This window comes from Sturnus vulgaris, chromosome 14 (assembly GCF_052056855.1).
Source record: "Sturnus vulgaris isolate bStuVul1 chromosome 14, bStuVul1.hap1, whole genome shotgun sequence".
In the NCBI taxonomy this organism is placed as follows: domain Eukaryota; kingdom Metazoa; phylum Chordata; class Aves; order Passeriformes; family Sturnidae; genus Sturnus; species Sturnus vulgaris.
Genome location: NC_142256.1, coordinates 4,487,846 through 4,501,217, shown reverse-complemented (window position 1 = coordinate 4,501,217; position 13,372 = coordinate 4,487,846). Strand labels below are relative to the sequence as shown.

Below are 13,372 nucleotides of genomic sequence, written 5' to 3'. Positions count from 1 at the left end.
GGTCCCCTCCTAGCCCAGCCCTCCTGGGGTTCTGTCCAGCCTGGGTAGGACCGGCTCTTAGCGGGCTGGGGCTGGGCTGGCTGGGCTGGCCACTGCCAGGAGCCCCATGCCCAGCCCGGGCTGCTGCCAGGGGGCTCCTGCTGGCCCTGCCTGCCAGGTGGGCACCCCAACACCGCCGTGTTCCCCCAGCCATGGCTGAGGAGCTCAGCGAGCTGCTCAGGGAGTTCCACGAGGTCATGGAGGACTTTGAGCGGGGCCCTGCGAGTCAGTACCAGCAGCACCTGGAGGAGCTGAAGAGGAAAGCGGGACAGAGCGTGTATGACAGTGGCATCGATGAGCTGGAGAGTGAGTCCGGGCTGGGGATGGCACTGGAGAGTCTGGAGAGTCTGGGGATGACATTGGAGAGTCTGGGGATGAGGAGCCCTGGGGGATGACATTGGTGTCTCCCAGGGTGGAGCTCTCTGGTTCCTGCTGATGCTGCCTGACTCACCCCTGCTGGGCTGGATGAGCAATAAGGGGGATGACCACTGGACACTGGCCCAGCACTTGCCACCATCTGCCAGGGCTGCTGCAGGACCGTGGCAGGCTGGGGATAACCCAGGTCCCTGTAGTAACCCTGTCCTTGTAACTGTGCCCAGACAACCTCTGGTGCTCTTTGACCTGAGAAAGAAACTCGGTTCCATTTTTCCAAGCATTCCTGGAAGCAGGGGAGGAGCAGATGGGGTCTCCCAGAATGTGCCACCCTGTGCCATGGGCATGACTGGGCTGTGTTCCTGCAAAGTGTTCAGGGACTGATGCTCTGTGTCCTCAGGTGCCAGCACGTCCCCAGGAAGCAGCCTCAACTCCAGTGAGGAGCACCTCAACACCCCAGCTGACACTTACCCCACCAAAGGTGAGCCTGGCCCCGCCCAAAGGGGCTGGCAGGGCTTCCCTGTGCCCAGCTGGGCTTGGCAGTGACAGCCAGCCCCGGAGAGGGGGTGCCAGGGGGGCTCTGCAGAGTGGGAATGAGCCCTGCTGTCCTGGCAGGAGCCTGGAAGGGGCAGAAGTTGGATTGGGATTTTCCCAGTCGAGGCTGGGACAGACACAGCTGTGTGAGGAACAAGGGGCTGGGGTCTCTCCTGTCCCCACTGAGGGGGGGAACGGGAAGCCCTGACCGTGTTTTTCCCCAAAGCAAAGCTTGGAGACACGCAGGAGCTGGAGGAGTTCATTGCAGACCTGGATAAAGCCTTGGAGGGTACGTGGGCAACCTTGACCCCTGCACTTCCCACGGGCTGGGACACCTGGGCTGGGACACCTGGGCTGGGACACCTGGACTGGGACACCTGGGCTGGGACACCTGGGCTGGGACACCTGGGCTGGGATACCTGGGCTGGGATACCTGGGCTGGGATACCTGGGCTGGGGCTCCTCTGCCCCCCTGGCTCCTGTTAAAAAAATTGATCTTTTCCTTGCGGTGTACCCCAACCCACCCCATCAGGAGGGAGGAGAGTGGGTCAGTGTGGTGGCAGGGAGGGCAGTCCCAGCCTGTGGGTCATGCTGGCCTCCTCCAGGGGCTGTCAAGAGCCTGGGAGTGTCCCTGTGAGAGGGGTGTCCCTGTGAGAGGGGGTGTCCCTGTGAGAGGGGGTGGTGCTGTGCTGCCCATCTCTGGCATCTGTACCCAGCAGCTCTGCAGAATTTGGCAGCTCTGCAGAATTTGGCTCTGCAGAATTTGGCTGCTCCCCCCTGGCTGCTTTTCTGGGGAAACCGAGGCAGAGGCCACTTCCTCCCACAGGGCCCCTTCGTGACAGGCTGGAGGCACAGAGAGCCTCGGTTAAGAAGCCATTTCCCCCCACGCAGACTGTGAAAGGCACAGTTCTCCTCTCTGTTCCCATCCCTGGTGTCCAAAATGAGGTGGCTGGTGGGAGGAGTTCCTGTGCCATGCTGGGATGGAGGGGGGGACCAGAGCTGCCCCAGGTTCCTGCAGATTGTCACCACGTTCTGTGTCACCCTGCAGAGATGTGAGCCGTGGAGCCTGCAAGGAGCAGCCCTGAGTGTCCCCGATGCTGCCTCTGCTTCTGCACCCCAGCTGGGCTGGGGACAGGGACGGGCACTGGGGACGGCTCCAGCCCTGGGACCGTGGTGACAAAGCCCTGCCAGCGCCAGGAGAGGACAGCCCTGGGTGGGCACCGCGGAGCTGGGCCAGTCTTGCAGCCCCCAGAGTGATTTTGGGGAGGATCAGCTTGCAGGACATCAGCGTGACATCAGTGTGACCTCAGGGTCCCCCCCCAGGCTGGGAAGTCCCATTCCTTGGTGGCATCTGCCACTGCTGACAGGAGCCCCAAATCGGGCCCCTCTCTGCCCCCCATTGCCCCAGCTGCTGCTGTAAATATTGTAAAAAAGATGGTTTGTGCTGTACAGTGCTTCTGTGAACAGGATTTTAAAGCTCTGCCTGTGTGTGCCCATCTTTGCCATTGGCAGGGGTGGGAGCAGGGATGCCTGGGGCTGCCAGTGCTGGGACTGGCACTGGAAAAGGGGGAGACCTCAGGGAAGCAAATTCAATGCCTGGATAAATAGGAATATCAGGAATCCCCTGTCCTCCCTTCCCCTTGGTGCTCACAGTGTGGGGTGGCAGAGGGTGAAGAGTCCCTGCCTGTCCCCACGAGCTCAGGGAGCTGCTCCACTGCTGCCATCCTGCTGGGATGGGTCATGGGGGTCCTGCATCCAAAGGGAGCTGTGTTTGAACCATGGGGCTCCACTGCTGCCATCCTGCTGGGATGGGTCATGGGGGTCCTGCTGCCCAGGGGAGCTGCCCTGCTGCCACTTCCCCTGGGTGTGTCCCCTGGCAGAGCCCAGAACAAGCCCCAGGGACGTGGCTTTGCTCTGCCGAGCTGAGCTTTGGCCGTGGGTGGGATGATGGTGCCCCAGGGGTTCCCCTCCTGCCTTTCCCCCCGGAGTTTCCCATCCCCTGAGCGGTGGGATGGCAGAAGGGGAAGCTGTGGCTCTGCTGTCCCCCTCTCTCCCTGTGACCCCCACGTGGAGCAGGCTCACGTGTGGCTGTGCTGCAGCTTGGCTGAGCAGGAAATGAGCACTTTCTGTTTCTGCCCTCATCCCCGGGCCGTGGGTGCTGAGCAGGGGATGTTGGACACCCCCTCTGTCCTCCCGGCACTCACACACAGGTCCCAGGTCACAGGGGACCAGCCAGGGGACACTCTGGGCTGTTGTTGTCCCCATGATGTGTGATGTGGCCACTGCCGTGTGTCCCGGGGGCAGCCAGGACATGGGGGTGAGTGTGTGCCAAGGTGGTGACATTCAGGGATGTGTGTGACACTCAGGGATGTCTGTGACACTCAGAGATGTGTGTGACAGAAATTTCTGTGACAGTCAGAGATGTCAGTGACAGGGATGTGTGTGACACTCAGGGATGTGTGTGACACCCAGGGATGTCTGTGACACTCAGGGCTCTGTGGGGACACCCAGCCCCCGTCACTGGCTGGTGTGGGGACAGTCCCCGCCGTGCTGATGGCAGCAGCCTCAGTGTCACTGAGTTTTTCCCCCTCTGAGTCACAGCGACGCTCGGGCTGTCACTGTCCCCACGCCCCATTCGCCCCCTTCCACCCCCACAGCAGCGGTAAATGTTGCCAGGCTACAGAAATAAATATTTTCCAGCCCCAAATGTGCTGAGGTCGATAACCCCGCAGCCACAGCACAGCGCTGGTGACACCCCGGGGTTGGTTTGTTTGTTGGGGGGGTTGTCAGGAGCAGCTTGGGGGTCACCCCGGGCTCCTCCAGCCCCTCGGGGTCGGGATGGGTGGGTGGGAGCTGCCCCTGCCCCTGTCCCTGTCCCATGGCTGAGCCGTCCCATCAGCACAGGCTCTGTGGGTAGCAGGGTCTGTGATTTACAGGGTCTGTGGGTTATAGGATCTGTGAGTTACAGGGTCTCTGTGTAGGAATTCCTGTGGTTACAGGGTCCGTGATTGCAGGGTCTGTGATTATAGGATCTGTGGTTATAGGATCCATGGGTTATAGGGTCCGTGGTTACAGGGTCCGTGGTTATAGGATCCATGGGTTACAGGGTCTGTGGGTTATAAGGTCTGTGGTTACAGGGTTTGTGGTCATAGGATCCATGGGTTGTAGGGTCTGTGATTTACAGGGTCCGTGGTTATAGAATCTGTGGTTATAGGGTCCGTGGTTATAGGATCCATGGGTTATAGGGTCCGTGGTTGCAGGGTCTGTGGTTGCAGGGTCCGTGGCCCCACACGTGCCCTGCAGGTGTAAAATCCATCAGCACAAACACGCACGTCCTGCAATACAGGACAGTTCCTCCCCAGGGTCCTGCTCCCCACAGCAAGCAAACAAAAAGATTTTCACAGACAAACAAGAAAGCCAATGTTGCAAGTAGAAAAAAAAATTATCAAAATTTTCCACTACAAAAAACCAAAAAAACTCCTTCTAGCTTAAACTGTAACATACTAACTTTTTATAATTGGACTATACAAACATAAATATAAATAGTAACATAAATATTGTAATGTAAGTAGTTATGATAAGCTATAAGTAAAATTATTGATTAGTTGTCATGTATTACAATATTCAGTAAAGAAAATATATCATACATTGTAACCAAAACTGGAGCTGGCTTCAGACGAGCCTACAGCTAATACTGACTGCTGTAGGCTTAGCTCTTGTCACCCATGTCCTGTAAATCAGGTATATATGAACGTATAAAGAACATTTAAAGAACAAATAAAGAACATTTTAAAGAGCCACCTGGAGCCCTGCATCCCTGGTTTTGGCTCTTCCAGACGGATTCATCCCTCAAGGCAGGACCACACATCCCTGCTGGAGCTGGAGGAGCTCCCCACCCTGCCCAGGTGTGATGCTCCTCAGGGAAGGTGCTTTCACCTGGCAGGATCTCCCAGCCACTGAGGGGGCAGGAAGAGTCGCCAGGTGCCCCCAAAGCCCTGCTGTCACTCTGCAGTTGGAGAGGAAGCTCAGCTCTCTGGGCAGGGAAGTCCCTGGCTGCCCAGACAGTCTGGCTGTGGTGGAAGAGGCTGTGACTATTTTGGGAGGCAGCCTAATCCCGGGGCTGTCACGGGCTTTCTGTCCTGCAAAGCCCCCTCACATAATTTTATGGAATCCCAGAAGGGCTGGGGTTAAAAGGGGCCTTAAAATCCATCTTGTTCTACCTCCTGCCACGGCAGGGACACCTTCCACCACCCCAGGGTTCTCCAAACCCCAATGTCCAGCCTGGCCTTGGGCACTGCCAGGGATCCAGGGGCAGCCACAGCAAATCTGGGAATTCCATCCCCACCCTCCCAGGGAACAATTCCTAATCCCCAAAATCCCATCCAGCCGTGCCCTGGGGCAGTGGGAGCCATTCCCTGTGTCCTGTCCCTCCATCCCTTGTCTCTCCAGCTCTCCTGGAGCCCCTTTAGACCCTGAGCTCTCCCTGGATCCTTCTCCTCTCCAGGCGAGCACCCCCAGCTCTCCCAGCCTTTGGAGCATGGAGGGGATTTTCCCACATTTACAGGAAAGGCAGATTTTGTTCCCTTTTGGGTTTGCCAGGGCTGGGAGGATCCTGGGACTCCTGATGTCCCTGGGGAGCCTCTGGGTGACCTCCAGCTGCCCAGGGGACAGCAGAGCTCCCCTTCCCAGGGATCCCAGTCCCCATGGATGGGAGTCCCCAGCCTCCCCCAGCCCCCGGTGAGGCTCAGGGCCAGGCGGGTCCCTCTGCTCAGGGTTTGGTGTTTCTTCCCCTCTCCGGCTCTGACTTCACCCCGCAGGTATCCAAGCAGACAATGCTGGTGGCAGTGGCCAGCACAGCATCCTGTCCCCTCGTGTCCCCCCTCCCCGGCCACTTCCCAGGATTGTTCTGCTCCCCTGTCCCCCGGGAGGGGCAGGGATGAGCTGCACGTGCTGGTGGCTGCTGGGGCTTCGCTCCAGGATGGAGCAAGGAAAAATCATCCTGAGGGTCCTCCTGCTCCAGCAGGAGCTGTCCTGGCGTTCCCACCCCACACCAAACCCTTGCTCTGAGGTTACTGAGCCCAGCCCAGGCCAGGCTGAGCTCAGCAGGTCGTGGCTGAGCCAGGCTGGGCTCCCTGCTGCCTTGAGCCCGGAGCTGAGCTGATTAATCCAATTCCAGGAGAAGGCAGCCCTGTGTCACCATTCCCGAGCTCCAAGCCTCCATTCAGGCAGGGGCTGAGCCTGCAAACACTCTCCTCACCATAATCCCCCAATTTCTGTGCCCAGCTTGCTCCAGCAGCGATCTTTGGACCTGGAATCTGCTTGTTCCCATGGAATTCTTTGTGTTTTGGGAGCCCAGTGCCCAGTCTGCTCCTTCCTCGCTGTGTCCTCCACGTCCTGCCTGTCCAAGCATTGTGGGGAATGTTCAGGTTATAAAGTTCAGCTCTTTTCCCATTTGGCTGTGATATTTACTTTTTTGGGGATATGTTCATAGAATCCAGGACTAGTTTGGGATGGGAGGCAGCTTAAAGATCCTGTTCCACCCCTGCCATGGCAGGGACACCTTCCACTATCCCAGGCTGCTCCAATCCCAATGTCCAGCCTGGTCTTGGACACTTCCCGGGATCCAGGGGCAGCCACAGCTGCTCTGGGCACCTGTGCCAGGGTCTCACCCTCTCGCAGGGAAGGATTTCTTGCCAGTATCCTGTCTGCCCTTGCCATAATTCCTGGCTCTCTGCTGGCTCCAGCTGCCAGCCCCTGGATCAGTGGTGCTGGGTGGGTATTGCTGGCAGCCCCTCTGTGCAGAGAGCAGGGGGCTGGAGCATCCTGCTGCTCATCCCTGCAGCCCTGCATTGCCCAAAACATCCCTCCTTCCCTCCTCCCTGCCTGCCCAGCTCAGTTCTGGGTCCCCTGACCCCTCTGGGACAGCAGCTCTGGTCTGGCAGTGGCAGCAGGGGCTGGACCAGGAGCTGTTTTTTCCTCCCTTGGGGTTGCCCTGGTTTGTCCCGGCCTGGGAAGAGGGGGAGCAGCAGGGAAAGCAGCACCTCTGCCCTGGGGGTGCCATCCCCAAGTGGGGTGCTGGATCCAGGCTGGCCCATTTGGGGATGGCTCCTGGAGCAGCCGGTGGGTTCTGCTGGGATTGGGAGGGTGGGAGATGAGGATCTGCTGCAGCAGCAGAGGCAGAGGGCGGTGGGTTCATCCTGGAATGGTGCCAAGGGAGCTGGGGGGACACTGGATGCTCCCAGCTCGCCCTGGCCACGTGTTTCCAGCTTCTGCTATTTCAGGGCTTCCTGTTTCCCTCAACAAAGAGCCTTCCTGGCAGGCTGGGACCAGCCTGGGGCTGTCCCTGCCTTGCTGGGATGGGACTGGGCTCCACATCCAGCCGGGGGGGATTTGTTCTTCCTTCTGGTGCTGCTCCTGAGCATGGAAAACAATGGGCAGGAAACTGGGGATGGGGTCTGTGTTCCTCCCCCATGGAGCAGCTCCAGGGAGCCGGGGGGGCTCAGCCTGCACAAAACGGGGTTCACGGGGTTCAGGGGGTTCAGGGGGGACCTTTCCCGTCCCTGCAGGGAGGGTGGGCACTGCTTCTCCCCGGTAACACCCGGCAGGACAAAAGGAAACGCCTCAGATTGTGCCAGGGCAGGGTCAGGTTGGATATTGGGAAAATTCCTGCCTGGCCACGACTGTCCAGCCCTGGCACGGCTGCCCGGGGCAGGGTGGAGTGCCCGTCCCTGGAGGGGTTTAACAGCTTTTGGATGTGGCACTTGGGGACACGGGGTTGATCCTGGACCCAAAATTCCATGAACCTGTGGTCACTGCAGGGCTCCTCTGGGTGAAACCAGGAGGAGGAGAAGGAGGAGGAGGAGGAGAAGGGGAAGAAGAGGAAGGAGATAACGGGAGCTCCAGCCCGGGCCGCTGCCGCCCTCTAGTGACCCCCACACGGGGACTGGGGACACTGGGGACACTGGGCGGGCTCTGGGGGGACAACTTGGGGGAATCATTGGTGGGGGTCTTTTCTGGGGAGGGGCGTCAGTGATGGGGGTCAGTGATGGGATCAGCGATGGGGTCAGTGATGGGGGGGTCAGTGATGGGGGGTCAGTGATGGGGGGGTCAGTGATGGGGGGTCAGTGATGGGGTCAGTGATGGGGTCAGTGATGGGGTCAGTGATGGGGGGGTCAGTGATGGGGAATTCAGTGATGGGGGGTCAGTGATGGGGGGGTCAGTGATGGGGAATTCAGTGATGGGGGGTCAGTGATGGGGTCAGTGATGGGATCAGTGATGGGGGTGTCAGTAGCAATGTGGGGGTCAGTGATGGGCAGTCTCTGCTGGGTAACCGGGGATGGGGCTGGACAGTAACGGGGGTCCGAGGCTGGGTGCGAACGATGGAGGGAGCGGACGGGGCGGGACAGAGCCCGGTGTCCCCGCCGTGTCCCCGCCGTGTCCCCGCCGTGCAGAACGAGGCGCTGCCGCTTTAAGAGCGCGCTGCCCTCACCCAAGATGGCGCCGGCGCGCTCCGCCCATGCCTGCAATGCGCATGCGCGAGGCGTGACCACGCCCCCGCCACACCCCCCGGATCGCCCCGCCCCTTCCGCCCGCCCCGCCGGAGGAGCCGCCGGAGGGGCCGCGGGCACCGGGCCCGGGACGGGCCGGGCCGGAGAGAGCGGGACACGGCTACAGGAACGGGGACAGGGCCGGAGAGAGCGGGACACGGCTACAGGAACGGGGACAGGGCCGGAGAGAGCGGGACAGGGCTGCAGGTACGGAGACAGGGCTGGAGGAACCGGGACACGGCTGGCGGTGCCGGGACAGGGCCGGGCAGAGCCCGGGGGAGCTCAGCGGGCGGCAGCGCGGTCTCTTCTCCGTGCCCCGGGCCCTGCTGGGGAGGAACGCGGCCCCGGGAGCTCTGCAGGAGGTGGCGGTGGCAGCTCGGGACAGTGACAGAACGCGGGGCTTGTGGTCCCTGTGTCGGGCGGGGACAGTGCCGGGACTGGCAGGAGTCAGTGGCTTCCCAATGCCAGGGGGCTGCCTTGGATGGTACCGGCAGGAATTCTGCCCCGGGAGGGTGGGCAGGCCCTGGCACAGGGTGCCCAGAGTACCTGGCAGCTAATCCTGATCTTGGAGTTTGTTCCTCAGGTTTTTGCAGCCAGAGTGAAATGAATGATTCAGCTTTTTACATCTGTTCAGGGCAGGTGTTTGTGGAATGCACACTTTGGAGTTTTCCAGGTGTTGGTGGTTCTGTTCCAGGCTCAGGGGTCCGTGGGACAGGACTGGGAGCACCTGGGAGGCTGTGGGGACATGGCTGGCAGACACGACTGCTCCTCTGACTCCCATTATTCCCACAAGGACTCAAAAACAGGATTGTTTTTGTTTCCACGTGCTGCATGGGCGGTGCTTGTGTAGAATAGAGAATTGTTTTTAATTCTTTGGGGTGCAGCAGCCAAACCATCTTCTGGCTGTGCTGAGCTCCACCCTGTGCAAGGGGCAAGGAATGGGCCGGGGGGTGTGACCTCACACTTGGCTGCACCAAAATCTCTCCTGAGATGTGGATTTGTGCTCCTGTGCTTTGCATCTTCCCTTCCCCAAATCCTAGATGATTTCTTTCCCTCTGTCACAGTCCCTCATTTTATTCCCCCCTCCTTGTTGTGCAAGGTGGCACCAGCTGGATGTGGCTGCCGGTCAGGGAAGGCAAGTTGGCCCCAGATTTCTGAGCTGGAGCACGTTCACACAGAGTTCTCCATGCAGTGTCCCACGTCCCCGGGGTGCTGTGGCAGTTGCAGGATGTCTGCAGCCCCGGGCAGGTGAGGGCTGGCACTGACTGACCCTGCTGGCTCTGGTCACAGGCTCATCCAGCAGGTTTGTCCGGCAGCTTGGATTCAGCTGTGATACAGAGGTGACAGCATGGGTGGGGGTGGCTCCGTGCATCAGGCCTTTAATTGTTCCCTCTGGGATAACAACCTCATAGGTCATGGGGTGCTTTGGGTTGGAAGGGACCTGAAATCCCATCCAGTGCCACCCCCTGCCTGTACAGGGGCTCCAGGCTGCTCCAAGCCCTGTCCAGCCTGGCCTTGGACACTTCCAGGGGCAGCCACAGCTTCTCTGGGCAAACTCCTCAGCCTCACAGGGAAGAATTTCTCTCCAGTGTCCCACATAACCCTCTGGCAGTTGAAGCCACCACTCCTGGCTCTCCATAGATGAATACCTGTTTTAGTTGGATCAGGGATGCTACAGCTGTCCCTGAGCTTTGGGGACAGGAGTAAGCCTGGCTGAGCACTTTGCACTTTGCTTTGTGGCGTTTTGGGGTGGGATATTTCCATCGTATCCCTGATTTTCTTCTTAATAGTCCCTTTTCCTCTTCGTGGCTTTTCCTCCAGAATATTAGGACCCAGGAATGTCCCAGTTTGTGCAGTTGCTGGGTGGAAGGTGAGGTTGGAATGTGTGTCCTGCTTTGGGAGGAGGTTGGAACCATCCCTGGAAATTCAATGAGCTCCAGTGCTGTGCTGTTGTGCCTCAGTGCTGTGGGGTTCAGAGAGCTGGGCTGTGATCCAGCACAGTCAGGGCTGCCTTTATTCCTTCCTCCTTCAGGAACTTCTCTTCCTTTCTTAACCATCAGCAGGGAAGGGGAGTTTGTAGTTCAGGTCCAGGAGGTGCCTGTGAGTGGAATGAGATCCTGTGGTTTGATAAAAACGGATAAAATCATCTCCATGTCATGTGCTGAGCAGCTGGGATGGATTTTGTGGGGAAAGTACCTGGTGTGCTCAGCTCTCACTGCAGTTGGAATTACAGCAGCAGCTCGGGGTCACCCCTGTGCCTCAGCCCAGCCTGGCCTTGGCTCTCCTCCCCTGACCCTTCCCCTGGCCTCAGGGAGGCTTTCCCTGTTCTCTCCTAGGATTTTGTGCAAGTTGGGTGTTTGGTGTTCTCTTGGCACCTGGAAATCCCCTGTTAAACCTGTTGTGGCCCATATTTCAGTATTGTGAGGTTTTCTGCCTTGCTGAGCAGGAGGCAGAGCTTAGTTCCCATCAGAGGAGTCTGGACCTGGTGCTGTGTGGTGCTGTTTGGATTTTGGGGTGGGCTGAGAAGTGTCTGCTAAAAACAACACCAAAAGGGAGGAGGTGTTCTGCTGGAAGAGATCAGCTGGGTGATCACAGAGCATGGAGGGACAGATTTCCAGCTGGGACTTGATGCAAGCATGACACTAAACTGGACTAGAAAATATAATTGGAAAGCTCTGTTGAAGTCTTGCTTTTGTAGCCATGATAGTCCTTAAGGCCATTAAGGGAGAAAGAGAAGTGGGAAAAAAAGAAGTGATGTTTCAGGTGAGGTGGTATTTTATCAGTGGTTATTTGGCTTTTTTTTTTTTTTTTGTCTGGCACAGTTTTGGGGATCAGCTTTCTCTGTTAGATCTGTAACAGCAGATCCTTTTTCCTTTGGAATTCCAGGAAAATAGCTAAATGTAGCAGATATGGGAAGAATGGGATAAATGTCAGGCTCGTGATCCAAAGGTGATGAACAGACAGTGTGTGACTCCAGCAGAGACATTTATAACCTGGAAAGTGGAAATGAGCTTACAAAATACTACAGAACAAACTCACAAACCAGCACCTGACTTATTTGGGAAGTAGAGAATTCTCTTCTTTGTTGCCCAGAGCAGCTGGGGCTGCCCCTGGATCCCAGGCAGTGTCCAAGGCCAGGCTGGACACTGGGGCTTGGAGCACCCTGGGATTGTGTCAGGTGTCCCTGCCCACGGCAGGGAGATGAACTTTCAGGTCACTTCCCACCCCAGTCATTCTGGAATTCCACGGTTCTGGGTGTTAACATCTCCTTTGCATCCAGGCCGTTTTCCAGTTGATTTTGTGGCAGATGTGCCGGGGCTGTTGTCACACTGTGGGGCTGCACCCCGTCCCAGTGCTCCACATGGAACCAGCCCAGTTTGTTCTGGCTCTTTCCCGGGGTCATGTGCCAGTCACACTCCTGCCCTGGGGGCTGGGTGGCTGCCGTGCAGGCTTGGCTGGCACCTGGCATCATCCCTTAGCAGCCACACAGGTATGCTGGGAACACAGGGTGATCCTGTGACACTTCCTGGATTCCCAAACAGGCTGGGAATGGCAGGGAAGCTGTCACTGTGTTTGAGTGTGGAAACTGCTGTAAATAACTGGATTTAGTCTGGAAAATGCAGCTTTAGAGTCCAGCAGTAACCTCCCCTCAACTGGTCACAAACTACCCGGGAGTTTGGTCTTGGGCAGTTTCATGTTGAGCTGTTTTTAGTCAAAACATCAAGCGAAAAGGAAAGGAAGCTGGAAGTAGTTGTAGGAAACTCCTGGGAAGAGGTGGCTGAGCTGAGATTGTGGCTTTTTAAGTGAGAGCTGAAATGGTAATGACAGAAAGTTTAGGAGGAAAATAAAGAGGTTTTGCAGTGAAACCAACGGATGGGGCAGATAACTGAGTAAGTAACCAAGACATGTTCTAATTCTGAGCTGTGATGCACCAGTGCTCCCAGCTCAGCTGGATTTGTGTTAAGCAATGTTTATTTTGGGTTTTGGAGGGCTGGTGCTGGTTCTGAGCACATCTGTGCTCTCACCTCGCTCTGTACCTGCTGCTGGCGTGGTTTTGGGATGGTGTGTTGCTGTTTGCCTCTGGTTGAGTATTGCAGAGTCTGGGCTGAGGGCAGAAGCTCTGTGGAGTGGTGGGTTATTCCAGAAGAGGAATAAGAGGTAGTGGTGTGGCTGAAGGAAGGAGGAGGGCTCTGTGTGTCTGTGCGTCCCGGGATGGCAGCAAATCCCACAGCACCCCGTGAGCACTTGGGGAAACCCGAAGTGCCAGGGTTCATGTGCTGGGGACGTGTGGCAGCCCTGTTCCCTTGCTGGAGGGATGGCAGAGCACAGCCAGGCTCCCAGGGCTCCTGTGAGTACACGTCAGAGAACAGAGGAGCCCCAAACAAACCCTAAAACAATGCAGGTCTTTGTGTTCAGCCTGTGCTGGGAGAATTCCCACTTGCTCTCAAGCCTCCTATTGTTCATGCTGGACACAGGCAGCGTTCCCAGGATGTGTCTGCCTGTGCTGGAGAGGCTGCCTGGAGAGGTCAGCCCTGTGCTCTGTGCCCCTGGCCCAGGAGGGACAGCTCCTCCAGGATCAGCTCTGCACTGCTGGGAGAGCACCGCTGTCCTCTGTGGAATGGAATCCTGGAATGGTTTGGGCTGGAGGAGACCTTGGCCATCTCCTGCCATGGGCAGGGACTCCTCCCACTGTCCCAGGCTGCTCCAAGCCCTGTCCAAGCTGGCCTTGAATATTCCAGGGATGGGGCAGCCACAGCTGCTCTGAGCCCTGTGCCAGGCACTCAGCACCATCACAGGGAGGAATTCCATCCCAATATCCCAATATCCCAATATCCCAATATCCCATCTAACCCTGCCCTCTGCCAGGGTGAAGCCATTCCC

At 57.9% G+C, this 13,372-nt stretch overlaps 2 protein-coding genes across 2 annotated transcripts in view; both read left to right on the top strand.

Moving 5' to 3' along the window:
* The first annotated feature begins 191 nt into the window (after positions 1-191).
* LOC106862185 (regulator of cell cycle RGCC-like) lies at positions 192-2,424 on the top strand. The gene is made up of 4 exons (XM_014891040.2): positions 192-345; positions 812-892; positions 1,172-1,234; positions 1,993-2,424. The coding sequence occupies exons 1-4, from the start codon at positions 192-194 to the stop codon at positions 1,998-2,000; spliced, it is 306 nt and encodes a 101-aa protein (XP_014746526.1). The 3' UTR covers positions 2,001-2,424.
* A 6,105-nt stretch (positions 2,425-8,529) lies between these two features.
* The window catches only part of LOC106862171 (H(+)/Cl(-) exchange transporter 5), a 28,254-nt gene continuing 23,411 nt past the window's right edge, over positions 8,530-13,372 (top strand). Inside the window, exon 1 of the mRNA XM_088173337.1 lies at positions 8,530-8,698. The gene's annotated coding sequence lies outside the window, so the exon portion shown is untranslated. The remainder of the gene's footprint in view (positions 8,699-13,372) is intronic.